The sequence below is a fragment of the Glycine soja genome, chromosome 5 (genome assembly GCF_004193775.1).
Source record: "Glycine soja cultivar W05 chromosome 5, ASM419377v2, whole genome shotgun sequence".
Taxonomy (NCBI): Eukaryota; Viridiplantae; Streptophyta; class Magnoliopsida; order Fabales; family Fabaceae; genus Glycine; species Glycine soja.
This window is the reverse complement of record NC_041006.1, coordinates 1,436,536-1,461,272: the sequence shown is the minus strand read 5'-3', so window position 1 is coordinate 1,461,272 and position 24,737 is coordinate 1,436,536. Positions and strand designations below refer to the sequence as shown.

At 32.8% G+C, this 24,737-nt stretch overlaps 3 protein-coding genes and 1 pseudogene across 4 annotated transcripts; 1 reads left to right on the top strand and 3 right to left on the bottom strand.

The window, feature by feature from the left end:
• Positions 1-21: 21 nt before the first annotated feature.
• LOC114411759 lies at positions 22-2,538 on the bottom strand (annotated as a pseudogene).
• A 2,035-nt stretch (positions 2,539-4,573) lies between these two features.
• On the top strand, positions 4,574-6,261 carry LOC114413773 (tetraspanin-11-like). Its single transcript, XM_028378317.1, has 2 exons — positions 4,574-5,233; positions 5,941-6,261. Exons 1-2 carry the CDS (start codon positions 4,574-4,576, stop codon positions 6,259-6,261), a joined length of 981 nt encoding a protein of 326 aa, XP_028234118.1.
• A 1,284-nt stretch (positions 6,262-7,545) lies between these two features.
• Positions 7,546-11,130, bottom strand: LOC114411758 (protein CHAPERONE-LIKE PROTEIN OF POR1, chloroplastic-like). The gene is made up of 5 exons (XM_028375441.1): positions 10,785-11,130; positions 10,567-10,652; positions 8,992-9,374; positions 8,032-8,108; positions 7,546-7,936 (listed from the first exon to the last, which is right to left on the bottom strand). Exons 1-5 carry the CDS (start codon positions 10,841-10,843, stop codon positions 7,786-7,788), a joined length of 756 nt encoding a protein of 251 aa, XP_028231242.1. The 5' UTR covers positions 10,844-11,130; the 3' UTR covers positions 7,546-7,785.
• Positions 11,131-12,544: 1,414 nt separating this feature from the next.
• LOC114411757 (calcium sensing receptor, chloroplastic-like) lies at positions 12,545-15,402 on the bottom strand. Of its 2 annotated transcripts, none has more exons than XM_028375440.1 (6): positions 15,014-15,402; positions 14,672-14,896; positions 13,751-13,943; positions 13,439-13,580; positions 13,032-13,163; positions 12,545-12,911 (listed from the first exon to the last, which is right to left on the bottom strand). In XM_028375440.1, the coding sequence occupies exons 1-6, from the start codon at positions 15,248-15,250 to the stop codon at positions 12,671-12,673; spliced, it is 1,170 nt and encodes a 389-aa protein (XP_028231241.1). In that variant the 5' UTR covers positions 15,251-15,402; the 3' UTR covers positions 12,545-12,670. The 2 variants fall into 2 exon arrangements, with proteins under 2 accessions (XP_028231241.1, XP_028231240.1); XM_028375439.1 differs by having other exon boundaries at positions 14,672-14,917; positions 15,014-15,397.
• Between the last annotated feature and the right edge of the window lie 9,335 nt (positions 15,403-24,737).

Sequence of the window (24,737 nt, the reverse complement as noted above, 5' to 3'; positions counted from 1 at the left end):
GTGGAACTGGAACACCTTGCATTTAGAATGAGCAACAGAAAGTTCTGCTTCATAAACTCATTTAGCAACCACTGAATAGTTTTAATATACAGTATATAAATCACGCAAATTCAGTTTCATAATTAAATTTGTAGGTAGTTATACGATTCATGAAATTGCCCACAATCGTTTCAGCATTATTGGGGCAAATTCCAACGATCAGCGCGGAAAACGATTAGTGTGTACAACAATGGGTAAAACAGGCAAATTCCAGTCCAACTAGATTGATGAAAAAGACAAGTTCACATACTCTTCATAACACTTACAAAATTCTTCAACATCGTCTAACTTCATGTTTGAGAGGCCTGCAAAGAGGAATGATCAATTCTGAACTAATGAGTTCAACCAGCAAAAGTTAATGCAAGTTGTACTACAATGAGGAGTGTTTTGGTTACCTTTAACAGGATTTATAGCAGATGGATCCATTTGTGTGCTGTAAATCCTTTTAGTTTTTGTTTGGTCAGTCTCTTCAATCATGCTGGAGTTTAGCTTTCCCATCTTCGTTCCAAGTTCTGAGGCGGTCGTCACAATCTCTATAGGAATCAATAGTTTAAAGATGTCAACCTAGACACTTAATATAAATATCAGCTATATTTCGACAATAATTTCAACCAGAAAATACAAAATTCTCCCTGCCTATCTCTATAATATTTCAATCCATGGCACCTAGTGTGGTGCCCCCTAAATACTTGATGCGGCTTTTAAGAAGCTATAAGGAAATAAAGTAACTTTGCTTACATTAGATAAGAAATGATGTATAAAACTCGGAATAAAATGACAGATGTTGTCATGAACGTACATCATTTGACAAAATGATAGGGTATGTAAAAGAAAAAACAAAAGGAAACGACCTTTGCAAAGACTCCTAAAAAAGAATTTCTAAATAATCAAATCACATTCTAACTTAACTGTATGTATCCTAAGCATTCGATGTTCTTTTGCTTCATCAAACTGCACATAAAAAGCAACATACAGCTGTTTTGAAACACAGATACAGTTTGAAATTGGAGTATCCCCTGCTTAATTATAATGGAAAGCATACGTTTGCTATCAAAATAAGTTCAGTGGAACAGGATTGTATATATTGAAGGTCAATATATGAACAAGAAGATGGTGAGCAGCTCTTTAATTACCCTGAAACACCTCATGCATTGAATTTTGCTCATACAATTGTACAGCTTCATTGATATGTCCAGCTGCATTGACAATAGACTTTCTTTCTAATGCTTGAATTTCTTGATTAAGCATTTCAGACTCCTTCCCCACCTGACAGTAATCAGTATCAAGATAAATTAAATGAGAAGCAGCAATAGTATCAATTCTGCAAAAGAAAGAATTTAGCAATCAGCATTGCAGTTACCTCAATTAGTTTTTCTCTCAATGAATCCAACTGGGCATCTATATCTGGATCAAAAGGAGCGCCTGAATCAAGAGCATTCTCATTTGCATCATCCTGGAAGTACACATTCTTCCAAGGTCAGATAATCAACCAAGAATGAAAATCTATACTAAGGAAGCAATATTTCTCAACTAGAACATATACTTGTCATATTAAATTGCATATATACTTGGCAGGAGAGAAAAAAAATTAAAAAACTTTGTGCCAAAACAGCATGAAATAATACAGAACAAGTTTCTTTAGCATTATGATATCTTTCCTATGTATCATGCATTTAGGATTTAGAAGTCTGGTTTTCTGGTATGCACTTCAAAAGAGACATCCACCATAGTCAATGCTGCTTATGTAGTTATGTAATCTTCTCAGAATCCTACTCCTCTATGGTGCATATATTATTAATTTCATACATCAATATCGAAGAAGGCATATATGATCCTGGGTCATATTGACAACCAAATACTATGGCACTGTATAAATCTGACAGGAATTTCATCATAGTCTATTGCAATATCTCAATCACAAATGCTATAAAGGTCAACATCAACAAATAACATAACATACTGTGTTTGGCACACGAAAACCTTGGGGAAGAGCAAAACAGTGACGAAGGATGTAACTCTCCCAAGTAGCAAGCTTTTTGTCCAAAACAGATTGAACTCTCTGCCGAACGCAATCAACACCCTTTCATAACACACCGTTATAATTAATTACCCTAATTATTGTGTCCAATGCAAAAAAAAAAAAAAAAAAAAAGACTAACCTTTTTCAGAAGCTGGGACCTTTGGGTGCTTTCGATGTTGAGCTTCCTCGATGCGTCCCTGCAAAGTCGTATGATTTCCCCAACCAAGTTAAAAAAAAAAAAAAATAGAAGAGAAAAACAAAAGAAAGGAATTGGGGTGCTACTGGAAGAAGAAATTGAAAGCTTCTTGGAGCACATCGTCGATGATGTTGAGAACTTCGTTACAGAAGAGTTGCGGGTTCAGATAAAGAGCACCAAACACGGCCTCACTCTCACTCCCTTCCATTCCCGCCAAACACTTGTGCGTGTAGGGCTCTGGAATGAAGTTTAGAAAAAAAAAATGAGGGAGAAGTTAGAAATTTAAAAGCTTAACACAACAATTATACCATAAATTCATTATTCAGATAAAATATGTTTTATTTTCTTCTTTTTTTTTTAAATGCATGATTGTTGTCTTTGAACTTTTCGACGACGGATATTGATCCTCAAACTTTTATTCCGTCATATTATTTTAGTTATTTTGGTTTATTTGAATGAAAAGTAATGACGTCACATTTATTTTATTATTATTTTACTGTTTCATTTTTTGTGGCTATAATTCGTCACGAATTGGTTTATGAAACTGTTTAGTGGAGAGGTTAACTGCACCTTGAATATTACTAAGAACTAAAGTTATAATAAATCCTTATGCAATTAACTTTCTTAAAATAAAACATACGTAATTAACTTGCATTGAAATTAACAATGATTTGAAAAGAATAGTACTAATGAACACCGAATAACTGGTAAAAATAATCTAACTCATGATCCCATCGACAATATTCACATAAATCAGCATCATAATTAAGCATCGTCTAGAAATATCCATCGACCTTTCTTCACACTCCACCAGCATTCCATTATTTTTCCATAAAGATTTTGCAAATTGTTCTACCTTTTTCCTACATTTTATAATACACTTGTTTTCTCAAATCAATCATCATCTTGGGAGCAGAATAAGATCATACCATACACATATTTTGCTTCTATATGACCCTTTTCAGTTGCCATCTTCAGTTCTAAAGGCCACTAATTAATGTTTCCTTTCGGATAATTGAAAAATTCCCGCAACCCTTCTCTGTACAAGCTTTCAATATTGTTGGTACACACTCTTTTGGAAGTGATTTTATAGGAGCTGAAGAAGAAGATCCATTAATACAAGTGTGTCGTATCTTGTTGCTTGTCTTCTTCATCATTCTTGAATTAGTCGTGTTTGGATTATATTGAGGTTGAAATTTGAAACTCACAAGTGAGAATTGTACGTTGTGGAAGGAGGGATTTGGTGTGTTTATATTTAGGAGGCTATTTGGACGTTGTAGAAGAAAGGATTTAGTGTGTGTATAGATAGGAGGCTATTTCCTTTTTTACATGGAGATGTTAAATTCTATATCTTATCTTTTATTTTATTAAAGCTTTAATATATCAATAGTTTATGACAAATAGATCCCGTTAATCTTATTTTACCAATTAATCTTTATGATAAATTCTATCGTACCTTATTTACCAAATAATATTTAAAATAAAATAAAAAACTGAAAAGAGAAACAAACATACGTTAAGTTTTTAATAGGTTTCCAAAATATTACTAAAATTTATAACTATTAAGACGAAATTTTCGATGATCAGCATGAGCAAAACTCCATTGATGTTCCTGTCTTTTCTTCAATTTCTCTGTTGAATAATTAAATCCGAGCACCCAATAATTTAAATATCCACTAAGATTCATCATTTATCTTTATATCTCTCTTTTTATTACAATATATAATATATTATACTTATATTTCTATTAATCAATTTTCTTCTCTCGTTCCTGCTAAGGTGTACATTAAGGAAAATGAAAACCATTATACGAATAGGCATAAGAAGAAAAAGATACAAACATAAGTAATATAAAATAATATTGGGTTAGAATACTCGACCGACATCCCTAATAAAACTAATAAAAATTAATTTAATCGGTAAGGATTAAAAGATTAATTTCTGATCATGATGATTCTATTATCAATATAAAAATTCTTTTTATGAACAATTTATAAATATCTTATTTGTAAGTTTTTTTGTGAGTATTAAGATATGTTCTTACTTGATGAGACTCCGAAATTCAATTTACTTAAATTTTTAATTCAACAAAAAAAAATATTTGTCAGATTAAAAAAAGTACTATAACTTGATGAAAAAGAAAGATGAAAGAGTAAAAAAAAAATCTTTAAAAAATTAAGGAGAACAATGAAATGAAAGCCCATTCTTTCTGACCCAACCCAAGGCAATAGTGGACTAGGAGAAATCATACAATATAACTGACATTGCTGACGTGGTTTATCCAGAATGTGCCACCTAGGACACCCCACACCATCACCATGCAACCGCTTTCGTTCCTTCCCACTTATAAAACAGTTACTATTCCATCCACAACCTCCTCTTCTCTTCTTTCATGCAACAACCCTAACTTCATTTACTCATTCCATGCTTTTGTCTCCTCAACCATATCACATCCTCGTTTGTTCCGATCGAGCATGTTCCGCATAAGTAACACCGTGGTCGGCGCCCTCAACGTGCTGTCCCTGCTGCTGGGCATCACCGCCGTGGGCTCCTCCGTCTACATCCACGTCCACGGAGGCTCCGACTGCCAGAAGGTGCTGCAGGTGCCGCTCCTTGTTGGCGGCGTCTTCGTGGTGCTGGTCTCGGCCTTGGGAATCGTGGGGTCGCTGTGCCGCGTAAACGGGGCACTCTACGCGTACCTCTTCGTGACGTTCATGGTAATCGTGGGGCTGGCGTTCTTCACCGTTTTCACGCTCTTGGTCACCAACAGGAAGGTGGGCCGGCAGGTTTCCGGCAAGGGCTACGGCGAGTACCGTGTCGGCGACTTCTCTCAATGGCTGCAGCGCTACGTGGTTAACAACGAGAACTGGGACGAGGTCAAGAGTTGTTTGATGGACACCCACGTCTGCCAGAACCTCGCCCTCAACGGCGGCCGCAACAACGACTCTCTCATTTTCAAACACTTTTCTACCACCCAGGTTCTCTCTTATTTGATTTCCTTTTAAGTAACTGAGAATAATGATAGACAAACATCTATATTTTAAAGATCCAACCAACGTCCATAATTTATTTCTCTCTCAACATGTTATGTTATAATATCTATATTTATTAACTTAACTAATTTCAGAATAACATATATAATACATGCATTTACACCATCATCTATGATTACAAAGTATCATATATCATGTATATGATAAATTTGTTTATACATATATATATATATATATATATATAAACTACTTTATATGTATGGTTCAGTGTATAAATTTTTATATATTTTTTATTGTTTAGATTCTTGTAATAGTTACTTAGTTTTATTGTTTAGATTTTGAGCAATAATGCTCCGTTGTAGAAGTCTTATGATACTTGGGACAATTGTTGCAAGAATTGAACTAACGAACACTGAATTACGCTCTGATTTTTTCAAACTTGCTATTCTTTAATTCTTATTTAATTTTTGGCTAATAAAATATAAAAATGTGGCTTTTTAATAAAGGAGTCTTTGAAAGGAGTACTCTAAAATTTTTGAAATGGATGTCTTAATAAGAAATTAAAGAAAGGAAATCTAGTGATTAATGAGTATGGTTGTGACATGCAAATATATTAATTTGAATTTCCGGTTCTCTCTCTATATATACGTAGCGGTTACTTAATTAATTAATTTGTTATTTAATTTGGTCAGGCTGGGTGCTGTAAGCCACCAGCGTATTGTGGATTCATAATGAAGAATGCTACGTTCTGGGAAGTGCCAAAGAAGGGTCCAGCAGTGAATAATAATAGTGACTGCAACACTTGGAACAATAGGCGGGAGAAACTGTGCTACGATTGCAATTCATGCAAGGGAGGAGTGCTGGCCAACATAAGGAACCAGTGGAAGCGTCTCACCGTATTCAATGCATGTGTGCTTCTGCTCGTCACCGCCATATACGCCTTGGGCTGCTACGCCATCAAGAACAACAGATCCCACTCCCACTGCAACCACCGCAAAACACCCATCCCTTGATTAATTAATTAATACATGCATATATATATGTTGATGAAGCAGAAAACTAGTTTTGTGTCTTGAATATCTATCTAGGTTAATTAATTCATTAGTTATGTTTCAAGTATATTCAGTCGCTTTTAGGCTTCATGTATTATGTGTGTATGGCTTTGCGCTTTTGTATGTTGGATCTAGTCATTCGACTTCTCTGATATTTCTTAACATTGGTGGCATTTAGCGCTTAGATCGGTTAAGTTTGTAGTATTGTGTTTCTTCAATTATTGTTCAGGTTCAAGATTTCAATCAACGCTAGATAAATAGAAAATGTTTAGCGTTCGTATGTTTTCTACGTAAACTCCCCATGCGTCTATCATATTCATGCATCTTTCATTTATTTATACATGATATCATGCAAGTTTACGTTATTAAATTAATCATTTAAATGACATCAGATTAGTTCACTCTGAAAGAATAAGAATGGACATATTAATTGCAGTAAATAAAAGAATCGACATTGTGAAAACTTTTTTTTTAATAAAGGACATTGTGAAAACTTTTTTTTTTAATAAAGGACATTGTGAAAGCTGAACGAATTAAATATAACTTCGTCCAAGAATTGAAATGCGAGTAACAAGCTATGGTGATCTTTCAATTACCTAAACGACATACCTTGCCCTTAAAATTGATATTGAAAAACTAAAAATGCTTCTTAAACATTTGAAAGTTAACACCAAATAAATCTTTCAATACAATAACTGTTGCTCGACAAACCTAGTTAATAATCCTAGCAACTACTTCATTCATTTTCCATCTTTCTTTAAATTGCATTTAAAATATTGCGGGCGTCAGCCTACAAATTCCATTTGTGCACAAGTTATTTCTAAATCAAACAACCAAGTTACGGGCAGAGAAAGGAATATCGGCGATTGGAGGTTAGGAACTCGTTATTCACCTCCATCTGAATAAAATTTATACTTCAATATCTTTTTATTCTTTATATTTTAATATATTTTTTATTTTAATCCTCATAAATTATGTTTATTTTATTTTTTTATTCTTACAACATTTTTTTAATGTTCAAAGTACTATCTAAAGTATTTTAAGGGTTAAAAATAAAACAAACATAACTTACAAGAATTAAAAAAAAATTATAAAGATAAACCTAAAGATTACAAGATATTATAAACCTAAAGATTAAATTACAAGATATTATAAACATAAATTACAAAAAAAAAATTAAATTACAAGATATTATAAACCTAAAGATTAATGCTAGTTAGTCACAAATTAACAGAAGAATAAGAATAAGATTGAAGTCACAAACCACGGTGGAAGAACTTCTTGCCCCGTAACCAACGGAAATTTAGGCAAGGAGTTAAGGCTCGGTAATAATATATCTGCTGAATATTGGCAACTCAGACAATTGTTTTCATAAAAAAAGACGACACTAAACAATTTGGCTCGCTACAACAACAAAAACAAAAAAATTGTTTGATCACCTATAAACTCATCACCGACTATAACGTTGAAAGAATAGTTTCCACTTCACTTAAGAAAAGTACAAGCAACGAACAAGAACAAATAAACTACCAATGACGTTAAGAGTTCAAGTGTCCAAGTTGGCCGCAGCAACATAGATGGAATATTAGGTACCAGCAATGAACCAGAGACCCATCCAGCCACTAGAGCTCCAAACCTATAACAGTGCAAAAATAAAACAATGTAGACGGTGATGGCGAATAGTAAAAAATCAGAGGAAAAACATAAGTTGAATTAAGTTACACCACTTACCCAATAATGAATGCTCTAGCCAAGCTCTTTGTCTTTTCGTTGAGAAAATATATGCAAGCAGCCAAAGAGATTGCCACCTGTAGCAAAACAATAGTTCAGTCAACAAGCAACTATTCATGCCACAAAGGAAGCAGGAAGAGGAGGAAGAGGAGAGACAGGCACAGCAATGCAACTACTTCAAGTCTTCAGTAATGTTCCCTGATTACATGTATCTTGTAGAACATAATCACCTTAATATGTCTTAAAACACTTGTGAAAAAATGAAAGGATAAGTAGACATGCATTGACAATGGTAATATTACCGAAGTTGATTGATCCAAGTAGAAAGCAAAATCTCAAGTTCAAGTCTTTTATGAATGGGTATGCACGCACACAGAAGGAGCACAGTGTCGCTTAAATGGGCCCCCACCTGATTCTATTTGAATTAGTTGGGACCCAAAGTGACTACTTATAATACTCAGGGTTTTAGACCAAAAAAGACAATATTGACACTTTATTGAAAATACTGAAAACCTTAAATATGGGAATGGCCAAGCTGCAAATTAAGAATAAAATTATGCTTGATGGTTAAAGTACTAAACACCATAACCTGAAAGTCCGGTAGGCAGAAGACATAATCTGAAATTACTAAGCAACCTTTGACGATAGTCAAAGACATACCTTGTGTATACCAGGCATCCTATAGCCTTTCAAGCAAGGGTGAAGGGTATAATCTAGAGATTGGTAGTTGACTTAATCAAGCAGTAAGGAGAAAAACTCTGTTAATACATGCCTATTGATTAAATAATTTGGTTCTCTTTTAAAATTTATGGTTGTCACAATCCATATGTTCTTATAGAAAATGACACCTACAAAGTTTTTTTTCTTTTTGAAAAATAAAATACAGTTTTATTCTAAAATAATTATGCATTTGATTATACACCACAGAGAAGTGAAAAACATAAGAAATTCAGAGCAAACCTGAAAAGCAGGTCCAGTTTCAGCAGAATTCATAATACTCCAGCCACCCATGAAGCCAAAGAGAAACAATCTTCTGAGGATAACTTCAGTTGGTGGAAGTTCAACAAAGCTTAGCAAGTTCTTCACCCATGGTGGAGACTCTTCTACTTTCTTTTTCAACTTGCTTTTCAAATTAATTTTTGTTTTCCTCCTCTGTACGAAACTTGCCATCAATATTTTTTCAAAAGCTGCTTCTATTGATTCTTCACTCCTCTCGTGCCCAGAATATTGTTGCAACAGAAAATTTCTTGATCCCCAGATTTCTTCTTCAGAGGCATCAGGGCTAATACCAAGGCGTCGGTAAGGATTCCAGACATTGATTCGAGGGAATTTTTGGGCATTCCCTGCGGGCAGAGAAGAATTACATATAAATACACATAACAATAGTTTAATCCACAAGGTGGAAAATAATAAACATAAAAATAAACTAAGTAGCACAAATGCAGACTTTACGAATTAATATGAATCATGATCCAGTTCAGTTAAACTTCAGCTGTCAGACAATGACCAATGACCTAAAAGTTATCAGACCTTTTCAAATCATTCAACTAGCTATAAGAAGGGGAATAGTACTTAGTAAAGGCATGCAGTACATTGGATCAAGTTCTAGAGCCAAAGTTTTACTACTAGGTGCAAAAGATATCTCTCAAGAGTTGAGACAGAAATATTTATGTATCTAATCGACTCAAGCCTGACTGAATACTCATACCTATATGCCCCACCCCATCTAATCAAGACGACCAAGCTCCCCTTAAACAGAGAGACAGTTACATCCCACAAAAACTCATAGACAATGAAACTGTAGTGTTTATTTTTTTGGTGAATCAACACTACCTTATTTCCCAACCATTGTGTCTCACCTCAACCTTTAGAGATGAAGTTTCTGGTGAATGTTTCTATAAGTGCCGTCCACCTTAACTTGGGCTTTTGCCAGATCAATTAACAGTGACATTCATTACTTTTCTTTATTTCTCACCATGTATTTAGTCAGAAAACAGTAATACATCTGAAATAGTTCAGGAACATTGCTGAAAATTCCAAACATTTTAGTAATTAATATATTGAAAAAGGAAAACTGTATTAATTCATATTAAATGTCAAAGTTCGAGTATAACAGTTACATCTGAAGGGGAAGAGAGGAGAGGGGAGAACAGAGGATGACTTGTTATTGGAAGTCCTATAAATAGGAATACAATCCATCTCAAATTCCCATTTCCCTACCAAAGCAAAGCAAAGCCTACCTTGGATTTTCCTTTTACTTATGCACAAAAGGGAACCTGGCTTAAGCTAAAAATAAAAAATAAAAAAATCAGAAGCTTAAGCAAGGACTAGAAAACTAAAAGAGTGGACAACTGAATTGAAGCCTAAACAACCCAGTGAATAAACAAACACATTATGATGTACAATAGCGAAACCTAACTAAGAAAGCAAATTTACCAGCTCGCGACTATCTTATTAATAGGAAAAAAATGTTATACAATTGATAGAGTTGGGTGTTTAATTAAATGAATAAATTTGAGAGGCTTGAGGTGATACCTCCATAGGGCGTGTCCACCGCGCATCTAAAGCGAAATGAATTGTTGCGAAAGGTCGCTAGCTTCACCGTGTGTTCTCGGGGAGGCCTAAAGAAACCCAAATTTATGGGTTATGGACGAAACCGAAACAAATAGAATAAAATCAAACACAGATAAATTTGAAAATTAAAGCCAATCGCGCAAAGGAAACAGAGAGAGAGAGAGAGAGTGGCAGCGTACAGCTTCTTTGCGAGGAGAGCGGTGGAGAGGCTGGGAGATGAAAGCGAGAGAACAACCATGTTGGCCGTTGTTGAAATTAACGGAGCGAAAACAAGAAGAAGCCCTAATTCCTAACCCTAATTGAATAGCATGGTGGAGTCGATGGAAAGTTCGAAAAGCAGAGGGAAAACCGAACGTCTTCTTCGTTTGGTTCCACCAGGCAGGGTGGAGCAATAAGAAGAAGAAGAGGAATAACGATAACAGAATACTTGTAATCCACTTCCTGCTAGGGTACGCACTACGCACCCGTGCGCAAACTACAACAAACCTCCTTATTTCTTAACAAAATTATATATTATGTTTAATCTCTTTAATGTAGTACTGTTTGATTATTACTAAATATATTTTCTTATTGATTTGTCGCCATTTTAGTTTTATTATTTATATTTTCAAAATATATCAATTAGTTATTTTTTTATTTTTTCGTTTAAAAATTTGGTATTCTCTTAACATTTAAATTCTGGAATAATTATTTTAACATCGCCACTATCTTTGTTTTACTCTACTTCATTCATCCCAAATTAAAGCAAAACCAGTAGCACATGGTGCGTCGGGAACAACAAAACGAGAAAGAAAGGAGTATGGACTTGCGGTGGTGCGAAGAGTAAGAGGTTGCGGTTCAGGGTTCGCGACGGTGGACAGAAAGCGGTGCTAGGAGGTCCTGCGGCGGATTGCGTAGCGGCAACGGGATGTTTCGGGGTTTCAAATCGGGCTCTGATTGTAGGTTGATAGTTCTATTGCGTTTTTGGTTAGATCTGTTGCAGGTTTTGGCTATGAGTCTTCCATTATTTTTAATTACATTTTTTTCTTGATAAAAAAATACACTTAATTAATTTAGGATTTTTTAACCATTTTATAAGAAAAAATACAATTGAAATAATTTGTATGTTAAAAAATTAATTTGTATGAATTTTAATTATATGAAAATAAATAGTACCATTGTAATTCACTTTTGTTAACATACTCACTTATTTTTTCTAGAATGAACTAGCTCCACGTACAAAAAAAATATTAATTTAGGACAAAAAAGATTGTTTCTTCTCTTTTAGTTAATTTCTTATAGAGATATTATAGTAATTTTAAAATTTTAATCTTAAAAAAATATTTCTTTCTTATCACTCTAGTAAACATGACCTTTTAGATGTTTTATCTTCAAATGCACATACAATTAATTTCTTTTAATTATTGCAATGGGACACAAGGCTTACATAAAAAATCATACGAGGGGTAGAGACCCTGGAACTATTAGTTAAAAGCAGTTGCCTCGAACAAGGCAAAGGCTGCTATTACATCATAAACTCAACTTCCAACTCGCCTGCATTTCAATTAGACTAATTAAGTTACTCTGCCTCCGAAAACTCATCACCATTTTAGTGTTTTAGATTTCAATTAAACTACATTTCTAAATATCCTCTCATTCGCAATCAAGTCATCAATCAACCATTCCTCAAATACACAAAGTGGTACAGTTGGGATTTCAACTCCAACCCCTTGGTTTAATATTAGATTGAACGGACACACATTCTTATATATGTCTTGTGAGAATTAAGAATTTGAAGCTTTTGATTCAACGGCTGTTTGGAAACCTTCCAGTTTTAAATCAAACACACACCCACTTAAACATCATCAACTTCAACCTTTTGGCATTCTCCACAGTCGTTGCAACTTAGGGGAAGACCACGTAGCCGTAGCCACTCAAAACACCCACAGAGGGAAAAAGGTTGGAAATAAAAGACTTAGACATTGATGAAATAATTATGGGAAATAATCAAAATAAATATATTGGATGACTCAAGCATGCACAAGAGTGAATTTCTATTTGCACAAGATTTTAGAACAGAAAAAAGTTAGTCAGCCCCAGGAAGAAGCTTCGTGCTAGATTGGCTGGTTGTGCCAAAACTTCTCACAGCCGCAGGGATGACCCTAGACGGTGACAGCACCTCTGCAAACGAGAAGTTATACGAATCTGTTCCTAATCTACTCTGCAACCACCCTTTGTTCCCAGAGAATCCATCAGCAACAATCCATGTGTTCTTAAAGCCAAGGCTGGTTAGCGTTCTTCCAACTGTTTTTGCTACGTCCGAGTACCTAATATTATCACAAAAGGATATAAGTTGATATGAAGAAGAACAGAATCCACCACAAAGTGAAAATGATGAAAAGCAAACTTGGATGGTTAAAATAGGGTAGACATGGAAGGGAACTCACGAGTCCAAGATCACAACATTGGTGCCTTTGTTGATTTTCTTGAGATATGAAATCTTCAAAGCGACTATTTCAGCTTCCAATTTCTTAACATTCTTGACCTGCCCCCTGAGCTTGCTTTGCAGTTCTTCCAAACTGAAAGGCCACAACAAGTGATAGTGGGTGTATCATGATAGAGTTTTGATTATTTTTTTGTCCTAGTAAGTGCTTGGTAGTAGATAAGGAAATAACTCAAAAGCTAAAGTTTTAGACCCTGATTTAAATTTTTCCACAAATACTTATTGACGAAGAAAATAAGAAGGTAAAATGAAATAAATTTGTCTTCTAAGCTAAAACTAATTTCTGCATGAGTTAAAATTAACTTTTAGATAAACTAAATGAGAGAACTCCTTAGTATGAGTAACACTTACGGAATGGCAGCCATCCTGTTTTTAGCATTAGAGGGAAGGCGAGGGATACCAGCCCTGTCCTTATCTTTCTCTGACCTAATATCAATCAAAACGTAGTTCTGTGTAGATATCAAATCAAGGGCTTGAGCAGGAGTTAGGTCTCCTACAAAGTAATAGAAGCAGAAGTGTTAGACTCGGTTAAAGAAAGATAAAACAAAAACTAACATTAGTTACTCCATAATGAGGTTGTGGGGATTCAAAATTCATCAATATGAAACAGTTTTGTTCAACCATAGAAACACGGTAATTTGCATCAAATCATGTCTAAGGTACCTTTGTAACCACGAAGATTAGACAAGATGACAGACCCGATAGGAGGAATTAGGAGGTAAGCAACAAATAGTGCTCCTGCTGTTCCAGCAATCACAGTAGGGTCTGAAGAAGATATGGTTTCGACGGTTGAGGAAGCTATTGGCTTGGCAACTTCAATCACCTTGGTTGTTTGTTGTGCAGCATCTGCCACTGTCTGAAATCAAAGAGAGTATCCTGATCAAGTTGATAAACTTGGTTCTTCAAATGTCAAGCAAATTACCAAAATGGTGAAAACTTTCTGAAAGTTGAGACAAGTCTTTTATTGGGTACTTGGCCTACGCAAGTTCAATTGTTCTACAAAGCCTCAGTTATAACTATTGATTAAATCAATTGTTAAAATTATAATAAAATGCACACATATAAGATATAAGTATATAACGAATAAAAAAAAGTAAATAGTTTATACAGCGACAGTGTAAAGGATATTTACATTGTAATTTAATTACAAATTGTCATTAGCTTAAGTTTATTGATTTTTACTTATCTTAAAAGTCATATGTATCATGATTTTTTATAGGTTCGAATTGTATAGAAATTAAACCCATTATCCTCTGAAATGCATCTCTTCATTTTAGGAGAGTAAAATTAAAAAAATAATAATAATGGTTTATCCAAACTTATTAGGGTGTAATTGGCAGGCACAACTAAAAGTAGAAAAATGGACCTCAAAACCCATGATTGGTTTCCATTTTCCAACCACTAAAACCACAAAAGGGGAATGTTTTTGCATCCCAAAAAATTATTTAGTACACATCAACAATGCAAATATCTATAGTTCAGTTAGTGCGGATACAATCATACAACAAATGTTCCTATGAAACAAAGCTTAACCACAGAAATTGGGCTCAAATAAAGTAGAAAGAGAAAGTTGAGGAATAAAACCTTAGCAGCAGTGATAACAGGTTCAGTATCAACACCGGAGCTTTGGAGTGCTTCTTGGGCCTTCTTGGAAGCTTCGGAGATGGCAGGGGAAGCAATTTTCAAGGCCTCTTCTCCAGCCTGCTGCACTATCGGCAACGCCGTTTCGATGCCAGGCTTCAAAGCGTTCCCTATCACTTCAGCAACACGCTGTGCCGTGTCCAGCACACCCGAACCCATTTCCTGAACCTGATCCAGCGTTTTCTCCACCTATAAATAAATTTAGAATTTTTTTCTAAAATAAATAAATAAATGAAATTATATTCCTTCTGGCTAATGGGTATGCGTGGAATTTGTTAGAATTACTTGGGTGAGAGAAGAGACAATCTGGTCCTTGGCGATGCTGACAGCGGCTTTGGCTTCGTTTGGAGGGGCGAAGAGAGCGAGCAATGAAATGGTGGTTGAAGTTGGTAGTGCTATGTGAGAGCGTCTGAGTTGAGGTTTGCTAAAGGTGGTGGTGACTACTGTGTGTGGAGAAGTGGAAGGAGTTGGAAGAGAAGGTCGTGGAGGAGTAGCTGAAGAAGCCATGGCAGTAATTTCCATTGCTAGCTGCTACTCACTCACTCACTATTCACTGACTTTGGAGGCTGGTTGGTTGATGAAGAATGATAGATCAACGAAGTGGTCTATAGAGTGATCAGAGATGTGTGGCCAAAATCCAAAGGGCTGCCAGAGTTTTCATTGCTTTTTATGTCCACCTATGCACCATCTATATTTGAGGCTCCAAAACTATCACCACTCCACATGGCATGCTCTTTGGTGGACAAAGGAAAATTCTAATATCCAACTTGGAATAGACACTTGTGCCAGTTTGAGTCTTGATTATATATTAATATATTTTTGTTTTAGATAATAAATATAAAAAATTGATCTAAAGCTAAAGTCTTGTGTTTTGATTCTAAAATCTAAAGCTCTTTACAAGGCTTTCAAGTCTTGTGTAGTTCGTTGCTCGTACTCTTTTTATTACACGTGGTGAGTGTGTTTCTGCTCAACTTTTCCTTCCCATGAGACGCACGCGATTGAGAATGGGTAGGTGAAAGAGGGACAAAATTGGAAATCAGAAAAAAAATATTCAACGAAAATCGATTTTGTCGGATCTATATAAGCTACTCAGAGTAGCGTTAAAGGAGATGCACATGTTTTAAACAAAATCACGTAAAAGGAATTACTTAAACATCTCGTTCAACAACATAACCCATGTTTGACTGAGATGAACGCATGTTTAATGGATAGTAACACAGAATCAAACATACACTTAACTCGTTGTTGGTCTGCCAATGGAGTCAAGTTAGACTAAAAAGATATTGACTAAATAGAATTGGGTTTAATTTATTTGGGCTACTATGACCTTGTCGAGCTAGATTAGGCTCAAGAAATATATGTTTGAATTTAATCGACCTATTTTGTCTTTAGGTTGACATATAGACTCCCAAGAGATAACATGTGTCTTCTTGAGGTTCACATCACTACCCCAAATGAAATCTTTGCAAATTTTCTCAATGTCTTTACACACCAAGACTGGCAACTTGGACGCTTGAAGCACCTATGCAGGAATATTAAACAAGCAAGCTTGTGCCAAAGTTACCCTGCCAGTCGTGGATAGGATCTTAGCTTTCCAGCTAGTAATTTTTCGCCAGATATTTCTAATATGGGGTTTAAACAGCTACTCATTTCTCTTATGATCCTATACTAGGAAACCCAAATAGGAATCAAGATTATTAGTAATAGTCACCTGAAGCTGTTGACTAAGCTCCCTCACCTTAGCTTATGAGACATTAGTTGAGAAGAGAACCTTTGATTTGCTCATGTTGATCTTCTGGCTAGATGCATTAGCAAAAGGGTTTAATATCTGGTTGACTTCCCCAGCTGCTACACTGAAGCTTCAGCCACCAAAATCAGATCATCCGCAAAGAATAAGTGTGAGACATTAACCCACCGAGAATGGATGCGAGTTACCATTCTGAACTGAATCTTGGATGAGATGTGCCAATCTCTGAATACACAACACAAATATATAGGGAGAGAACGGGTCCCCCTATCTTCTCCCACACATGGGGGTGAAAGAATCAAAGGGAATACCATTCCAATTAATCGCCATAAATGTGGAAGACATATGAACATGAATGGCATTAGCCATCCAAGGCGGAATACCAACCTTGCTGAGGGTATCAAGAGTAAAATCCCATTCCACCTTATCATACGCCTTTTGAAGGTCCAAATTCAACACCATGTAACCCTCCTTACCACGCAAATTCTCAAAATTAATGAAGCATGACAAAAAGGTTAATGAGTATTTTTTTTTTCAACTTTGGTTAAATGATATAATAAGTTTTGGGGGTCAAATTCCACTACCTAGATTGCATTGAATTGCATTCCAGTACCATGCAGTTGTTCTGAAAATGTGGAGTTATAGGGTTGTTTTAGTTTGCCGATTTTCTATTTCCATTTTCTCCGAAAATAGAAAACAAGGTTAAAAATATGTATAGTTCAAATTTTCAAAATGATTTTAAAAAACAATGGAATTTTGAAAACAATAAAAATTGACGTTTTTGGAATTTTGACTAGAACGTCAACAACTCAATTGAAAACACGGTGACATTTAAAAATAAAAATTATTTTCAGAAAATGAAAATAGAAAATATTTTCTCAAACTAAATAATCCTATGTTATCAAGGCTAGTTTGTACTGTATTAATATCAATCATTTCGAGATACATCTATATAGGATTTTAGGGATATTCGGGAGTTCAGGTCCAAATATACAAAGTTAGATTTTTGATGTATTAGATCTATCTCAATTAAGATCAAATCATAAAAAAGTTAAGAAATATTTTTTTTTTAACTCGATCCAACCTATATCATATAATTAAATTTATTATTATATATAAATTAATTATTAAATATAAAACACCTTAATTTTTAACTCATATAATTTATTAAATTAAATCACATATGATTTTTTTAAGTTGTTGTTTTTATCTCTTTCATGATTTTGTTTATGTTTTTTTATGTTAATATAATACTTTATTTTTATCTAAAATTAAAATATCGTATTAGCATTGAAATCATTTATTCTATTAGTTAAATATGATCAAAATTTGATTTCTTTTGAGTACATTTAGTCATTATATAATTATAAAGTTTTAGGTAAAAACAAATGATTATTCTAATTTTTTGGTACAAAATAAAAAAATATTTTTAAATATGTATACCTAATTAACTCAATTCATTGGTTTGGATTGGATTAAAAAAAAATTACACAAAACTAACATGTACAATTTAACCAAATCCAACCGTGATAAATGTCGAATTTAACCAATGGCGGGATTTATACACTAATTTTAGGCTCAATAAAAATTTATTTACTCGATGAACACGCTTGCTTTAGATTTTGGCAGAAAATCCGGTGTGTATTTGACTTGAAATGTAAATTTGGACCGAACAAGTCCGTGATAATAGTAATAATAATAAGATAAATAAAATGAAATAAATATAGATATGATAAAAAATGATTGGATTTAGTGTAGTTAGGTCTGTAGTTCTAATGCTATGTTGACCAATAATTTGATTACTTTACCACGCGTTATAGCATTTTATTTTAGAGGATGGGTACTAAATTTTACATAGTTTTTAGTTATTCAATTAATAAAATTTTAAAACTATAATCTTACTAATAAACAGTAATATAAAATATACTATATAATAATTTAATTTAATAATAAATATACTTTAAAATAGTATGAAGTTTTTTTGAGACCTTAAATGATTTGGGGGCCTAAGGCAACTGGGGCCTTACAGTTGCCACCGCCCTGACTATTATTGGACTTGAGACCTGGACATGCATGAACCTAGTCCACAGCTTTGTGGAAATTACTTTGCGCACCCAAAGCTTTTCTTGTACATCCAACACTTTTTCATTTTTTTCAAAATTACCCCTTTTTAAAAACAATTGGATTATGAATCCGTATGAATTATATGGATTTGCAATCCATGATGGCAAATCCGTAAGGCCATTACCTTTCCCACCTCCTCCTCACCAACTCCGCTATGCCACCTCTGTCACACCCCAGCACCGCCACCTCCTTACCACTGTCATCGCCCTTCACTCCAACCTCACCACCACCACCACCCGTTGCTCCAACCTCCGATGCGCCGCATCACCGCCACCTCCTTCATGGCCATCGCCCTCCCTCTGGTCTCGCTCAATAACATCACCACACGGGAGTCGCTCGAGGCTACTGAGGTCACTGCCAGCTCCTTCATCGTCGTGTGAGATCACCGCCACCTCCTTCATCATCGCATGAGGTCACCTCCTCCTTCCTCATCGTCGCATGAGCGCCTCCCCCTCACACCTCGCCGTAGAGTGTCTCCCTACGCTCCAACCTTGCCGTGGAGTGTCTCCCTCTAACACCACTTGCGTACTTTGTCGCCACCAACCTTGTCGCAAAGGTCCATGGTCTTACGAATTGTGAATCCGTAATGACCTTACGGATTGACAATATGTATAGGTCATACATAAGAATGTTTTTTATTTTTCACCCTAAATGCTAAGTGTACAAGAATAAATGCTGGGTGTAAGAAGAAAGAGGTCAGCTTTGTGCATCCTCGGGAGTTTCTCTTTCCTTCCAATATTCTTTCTTATATATATCACACATATAGAGAGAGAGAAAGAATCATAAGTTGTTCAGATTCAATTCGTTTGCCATACAGTGCCATTTAGATGGCTGGAGTTCTTACTCTTTAGCCTGCTTGACCAATTGGAATACTGATAGTTTTTAGAGTTTAGCTATCATATATATATATATAATTTTTTTTACATTTATTCTATACAATAAATTTAAATACTTAATTTAGAAAGTGCTATTCCCAGTCACATCATCATTTTCAAACTTTTTTTTTACTGTTCTCTCTTTTTCTTTAGAATATGCGTGCATTTATGATATTATCTCGTAATTAATAAAAAAAAAACCCTCTAGGATCATCTGAAACAAATATCTTTTCTTAATTAACTATCTATACAATTAAACTTAAAAATAACAAAGGTTAGATTTATTAGAAGGGATTAGTCTCTCATAATGTGATGAACCAAATCAAAAGGTTCAAATCTCTGGGAAAAGAAATATTCATATTTAGTGTTTAATTATATCTCAAATATAATTATCTCCAAAGGAAAAAACTTGTAGGAAACAAAAAAAAAACTTAAAAATAATCTTATACCACACTATGAATTATTTACTATAAATGTAAAACATAATCTTCATATGTAAATAATTATTTGTTATGAATTTTAATAACAATATAATATATGAATAAAAATATTTATTTATTATGAATTATATGTAATTATATAGAAATAAATATTTCTATCTTATACGATACATAAATTAAAATACTAGTTATTATAAAAATTACGTAAAAAAAATTATACTAGTAACATGTTAAAAGGAAAATCTAAATAATATATTGTATATTTTTTTCTAAATGCAATGATAAATTAATTAGTATGAATTAAAAATTATAAATCACTTTTTTTTTTCTTTTGAAATTCCTAATATAGAAGAAAAAAGAAGAAGAAATCATTCTCTGTCTTCTCCTCTTTCTTTCTAAATTGTTAAATAAAAAGGTTTCCAACCAAATATTGAGTGGAACAAGAACATGGTAATTAACGTAGAGCTACTAATCACTTAGTGCTTGCATTAATGTCTAGTGGTTCTCGACTACTCTTGTGACAACGACTGGGAAGAGCTAGGGGATTAGAGTAGAGTATAGGTTATTAATCTATCACTATCAATACTCAAGAGCATTTCCTTAGTTCTATGCAACGTCGTTTTGTGCTGCTCGTTCTCTCATGCACGCATGACGCATGGATATGGTGCATGATGCATCTTCAATCAATTTATAAATTGTTACAAATATTGATGCGAGTTTAAAGACAATTGCTTAGTGATGCTTGATCAAGGGTCTTCATCTCAGCGTACAATGATAACACAAATTAATCATCTGAATTTAAGAATCTTGTACAATTGTCACAAGCTCTCGAGATTTGCTTTATTTCTATTTCATTAAATTTCGCATTGTTAAATTAAACACTTCTAGAGTATATGAATTAATTAGAACTGAATTCATTTTAAGTGAATGATTGTATAATTAAGAAGGTTAGTCTTTCCAAGTTTGTCAAATGTTGAGGGAGAAGAGAGGTCTTCATGACTTCTACTATAGGAACTATCACTCATTGTTTATAAACCTAATTTATAATATTTATAATTTAGTCGGTCCAAAAAATGTTGAAATATCATTTTCATTTGGTACGATTTTACATTTTTTTAGGTCATTTATGTTTTAATGTTTTTTTAATAAGATTTTTTATGTTTACGAAAAAACTCAAAATGATTGTTCTATCTATTAAATAACAATGTGACTGTTAATTTTATTAGTATTATTTCATTATATTTTTTACAATTCATTTTCTATCAGATCAAAACCATAAAGAATTACTTGTCTGAAGCATTTGATAGGTATTAAAAAATTTAATTAAATTTAGAGTATAACAATTTTCCGTAATTTTTAATCATAATAAAATAATAAAATTAACACCACATTATGAAATTAATGGAGGGAAGGACCATGTTAAGTGCATTGGGCAAACATAAAAGAGCAAGACAAAAATATAATCAACCAAAATCACATCTTAGCGGATTAAAAATACTTCTTTGGTCTTTACACATTAATTTGAATAATAATTATACCCTTAAGCTTTTAACTTTAATTCTAAAATATTTCACTTTATTAAAGCCTATACTATTTACACAGACCACAAAAAATTAATAAATGAATGATAGAGAGTGATAATTTTATAAAATTAACTTTATTAAATAAATGAAACACAATAATATTAATATTAGATTCAAAAAATAACATTTATTAGGGGTATTGGTGGAAAAAAAATCCATTAATGCTACATTGCAAAATCAAATGCAAAACTTATTCGGATAATGTTTTTTCCAAGTGCAAAACTTATGATGAAGGAGGGAAAAATAAGATTAAATTATAGTTTTGGTCCTCTCTCATGTCAAATTCATGATCTTGGTCTCTTATTTCTAAATTAGCACATTTAGTTTTTATATTTATCAAAATAATCAATTTTAATCCTTACTTGATCGTTTAAAGTCAAACATTAACTTTGATACGATGCATTGGTGTTGCCATAAAATTTATGTAAGTTATTAACATGACACATATGTGACACTTATATAAGAGTTGAACTCATGACCTTTTTTATTCAGATAAATTGTAATAAATTACTAAAATACTTATTTTATTTAGTTAACTTTATAAACATTATCTTGTATGTATCATAAGTAATGAGTTATTAATTTATTTTTAATTATAAAAAATTATAAATAAAAAGATGTTTAATATAAAAAAAATTTAATTTAATTTTATATCATTTTATATATTTTTATTTTGAATAGTTTAAATATTTTTATTTTATCAATTTATAATTAAATTTCATAAATTAATATATAAATTATTTACATAAATTTTTATGAACTATTTTAATATACAGATTATTTTTACTCTAATTATATAAATCAATATAATTGCATAAATGAATATATAAATTATAAAAATTAATTAAATTTAATTTAATATATAAATTATTTTTATTCTAATTATATAAATTAATAAATTTTAACATTTAATGTTTTAGGAAACGCACGTGTTAATATTTTCGTTTTAACCATGAAAATTATTTAGTAAATAAGTTTTTCAATACCAATTATATAAATAAAGAAAATTAGATAAATTAATAGATAAATTATTTTATGTAATTTATAAAAATTATGTAAATTTATCAATGTATATAAATAATACATAATTTTATTTTGACTATAAAAGGAAATAAATTTTTAATTTTTTAGATTATTTAAATATTATTTTAAATTGAATAATTTTTTAAAAAATAATAATAGAAAATAAAATAATTTTTGTATATAATAATTTATTTTAAAAAAAATTATAACAAAAATAAATATCTTTAAATATTAAGTATTTCATTTTAATTTATAAGCTTTTATAATTTGAAAAAAAAAAAGTCTTCACTAATACATATAAAATAATATTTAAAAAATTAACTAGAAAAAAAATAAGTATTTAATGATTTTGTTTATTTGTTTTTAAATAAAAGGTTATGAGTTTAATTCCTACTAAAATTACAATTTAGTCTTCTAATAATTGCAGAAGCTGCCACACATTGAATTTAATTCCAACATTCTAGGCTTCTTAAATGGATCGATTAGCTGGGACTCCAGCCACTAGTACACAGATTTATGTACTTTTTATTTGAATTATTCTTCTTGTCGCAATAAGTAGCTTATTCAATATATATAAACAGAGTTTCGCAGTAGGAAATTTGAGGTTTTGGTATTAACTTCTGTGGATTGTGTAATATCATAGCCTTAAGGGAAGTAAGACAAAGGAACTTTGCTTACAACAGCAGGTATAATTGAAGCTTGGCATCAACCCATATGATTTCTGTCCCAATTGCATCCTTTCTCGCGTCTGTACTATCAGATTCGGTCATTAGCGTTGTTTTATGTAATATACTCGATAGCATATAGTGATATACCTCATACTATACTAGCGATGTGTCAGTAATTGCAATTGTTGGTCATTCAACAGAGTCAAAACAAAAATTTACTATTAAATTTTACATATAAATCAGGATTGGCAAAGGGTTTTAAATGTATATAAACAGAACTTTAGATAATCCAACAAGAAAACTACCCACTGATTCATCTGATAATTTGCAGTGTGCACCAGAATTGAGAGGCTATTTTTATAATTGAGAATAAAAGCATACTTGGAGGAACTAACAAATGACAACAAAGACATCCATTATGTGACAAATGTTCCATACTAGTTTTTAATTTGAGTATGAAATTAAAAGAAACACGTGGGTTCTGTTTGTTTTCGGGCTTTTGAGGTGTGAAGTTTGTTTTTAGGCTGTTGGAGTTTTGCCTCGAGGGTACTTGATAGCCAAAGAGTTTGGTTTTCAAATATATTTATCAGAACAAAAGTTGCTTATATCAGCTCATTACCTTGGATTTTTCTTCAGCAACTTGAACCATAGCTCCATAAGAAATCGCCTTCTAGTAACAGGTGTCAAAGTACCATCATGCCCTGATTTTCGTATGCATGTAAACTGATAACCACCCTCGTATGGAATTCCATAAAACAAGGAGAATTAATACACGGGAAAATACTAGGTAGTTTTGGACCCTATCTATTTATGGTCTGGATCAACCTCTGTAATACGACTAAATTTTCAAGTTACGAGAAATAATTAACGTGTCATATGGAGATTAGTCTAGATCATGATGGTGTGAAGATAACTTATAGTTTCTTTTAATACACAAACATAATATGTAAATAGTAATGTCTTTCAATGAAAGTTTTTATGTCATTGGATTGAACTTAAAATATTGTTCAATAAAATTTTAAATTAACTCTGAAAATACCTTGAGATTTTTCCTTAATTATGTGGTATCCGTGTTTAGTTGCCCGGAGTAGGTGGGAGAAGTATAAAGAAAAGATTGCTCTTCTTATTTTTGGTTTCCTTTGCGGACAAGAAAATAACCTTAGGGAGATTAATTTTTCAGGGGAGAGGCATGAATCGGTGAAACGTTGTAGTTGGATTGCAAAACTATGTAATCATGTAATGTCATAGTTTCTTTTATGACTTCTGTTTATTCTTGCTATAGAAACTATACTCGGTAATAAAATGGTCCAATTATTACGTAAAACAACTTGGGAAAATGGAATTACAATAAGTCCGTAAGGGATAGTATTAATTTGTTGAGCTGTCAAAATCATTTACCATGTTCTTGCTAAACTGGCATGTTAATTGTTCTTGAAGCCTCTTTTGGAGGACTCAGACTCAAAGTTAAGAATATAGCCAATGTGTTAACTCAACATCATCAACATTATCAATAACTTATTTCACAAGATTGACCTTAGAGCCATTTCTC

What these genes read in the sequence shown, in the direction of transcription:
- LOC114413773 (XM_028378317.1), top strand. Translation starts at nt 4,574, where the DNA reads ATGCAACCGCTTTCGTTCCTTCCCACTTATAAAACAGTTACTATTCCA. An exon ending in AACACTTTTCTACCACCCAG is followed by an intron (nt 5,234 to 5,940) that starts GTTCTCTCTTAT and finishes TAATTTGGTCAG; the next exon opens with GCTGGGTGCTGTAAGCCACC.
- LOC114411757 (XM_028375439.1), bottom strand. Translation starts at nt 15,250, where the DNA reads ATGGAAATTACTGCCATGGCTTCTTCAGCTACTCCTCCACGACCTTCT. An exon ending in TTGTCTCTTCTCTCACCCAA is followed by an intron (nt 14,918 to 15,013) that starts GTAATTCTAACA and finishes ATTTATTTATAG; the next exon opens with GTGGAGAAAACGCTGGATCA. An exon ending in CTGTTATCACTGCTGCTAAG is followed by an intron (nt 13,944 to 14,671) that starts GTTTTATTCCTC and finishes CTTTGATTTCAG; the next exon opens with ACAGTGGCAGATGCTGCACA.
- LOC114411758 (XM_028375441.1), bottom strand. Translation starts at nt 10,843, where the DNA reads ATGGTTGTTCTCTCGCTTTCATCTCCCAGCCTCTCCACCGCTCTCCTC. An exon ending in GCTCTCCTCGCAAAGAAGCT is followed by an intron (nt 10,653 to 10,784) that starts GTACGCTGCCAC and finishes GGGTTTCTTTAG; the next exon opens with GCCTCCCCGAGAACACACGG. An exon ending in GGTGGACACGCCCTATGGAG is followed by an intron (nt 9,375 to 10,566) that starts GTATCACCTCAA and finishes CTCTGCCCGCAG; the next exon opens with GGAATGCCCAAAAATTCCCT.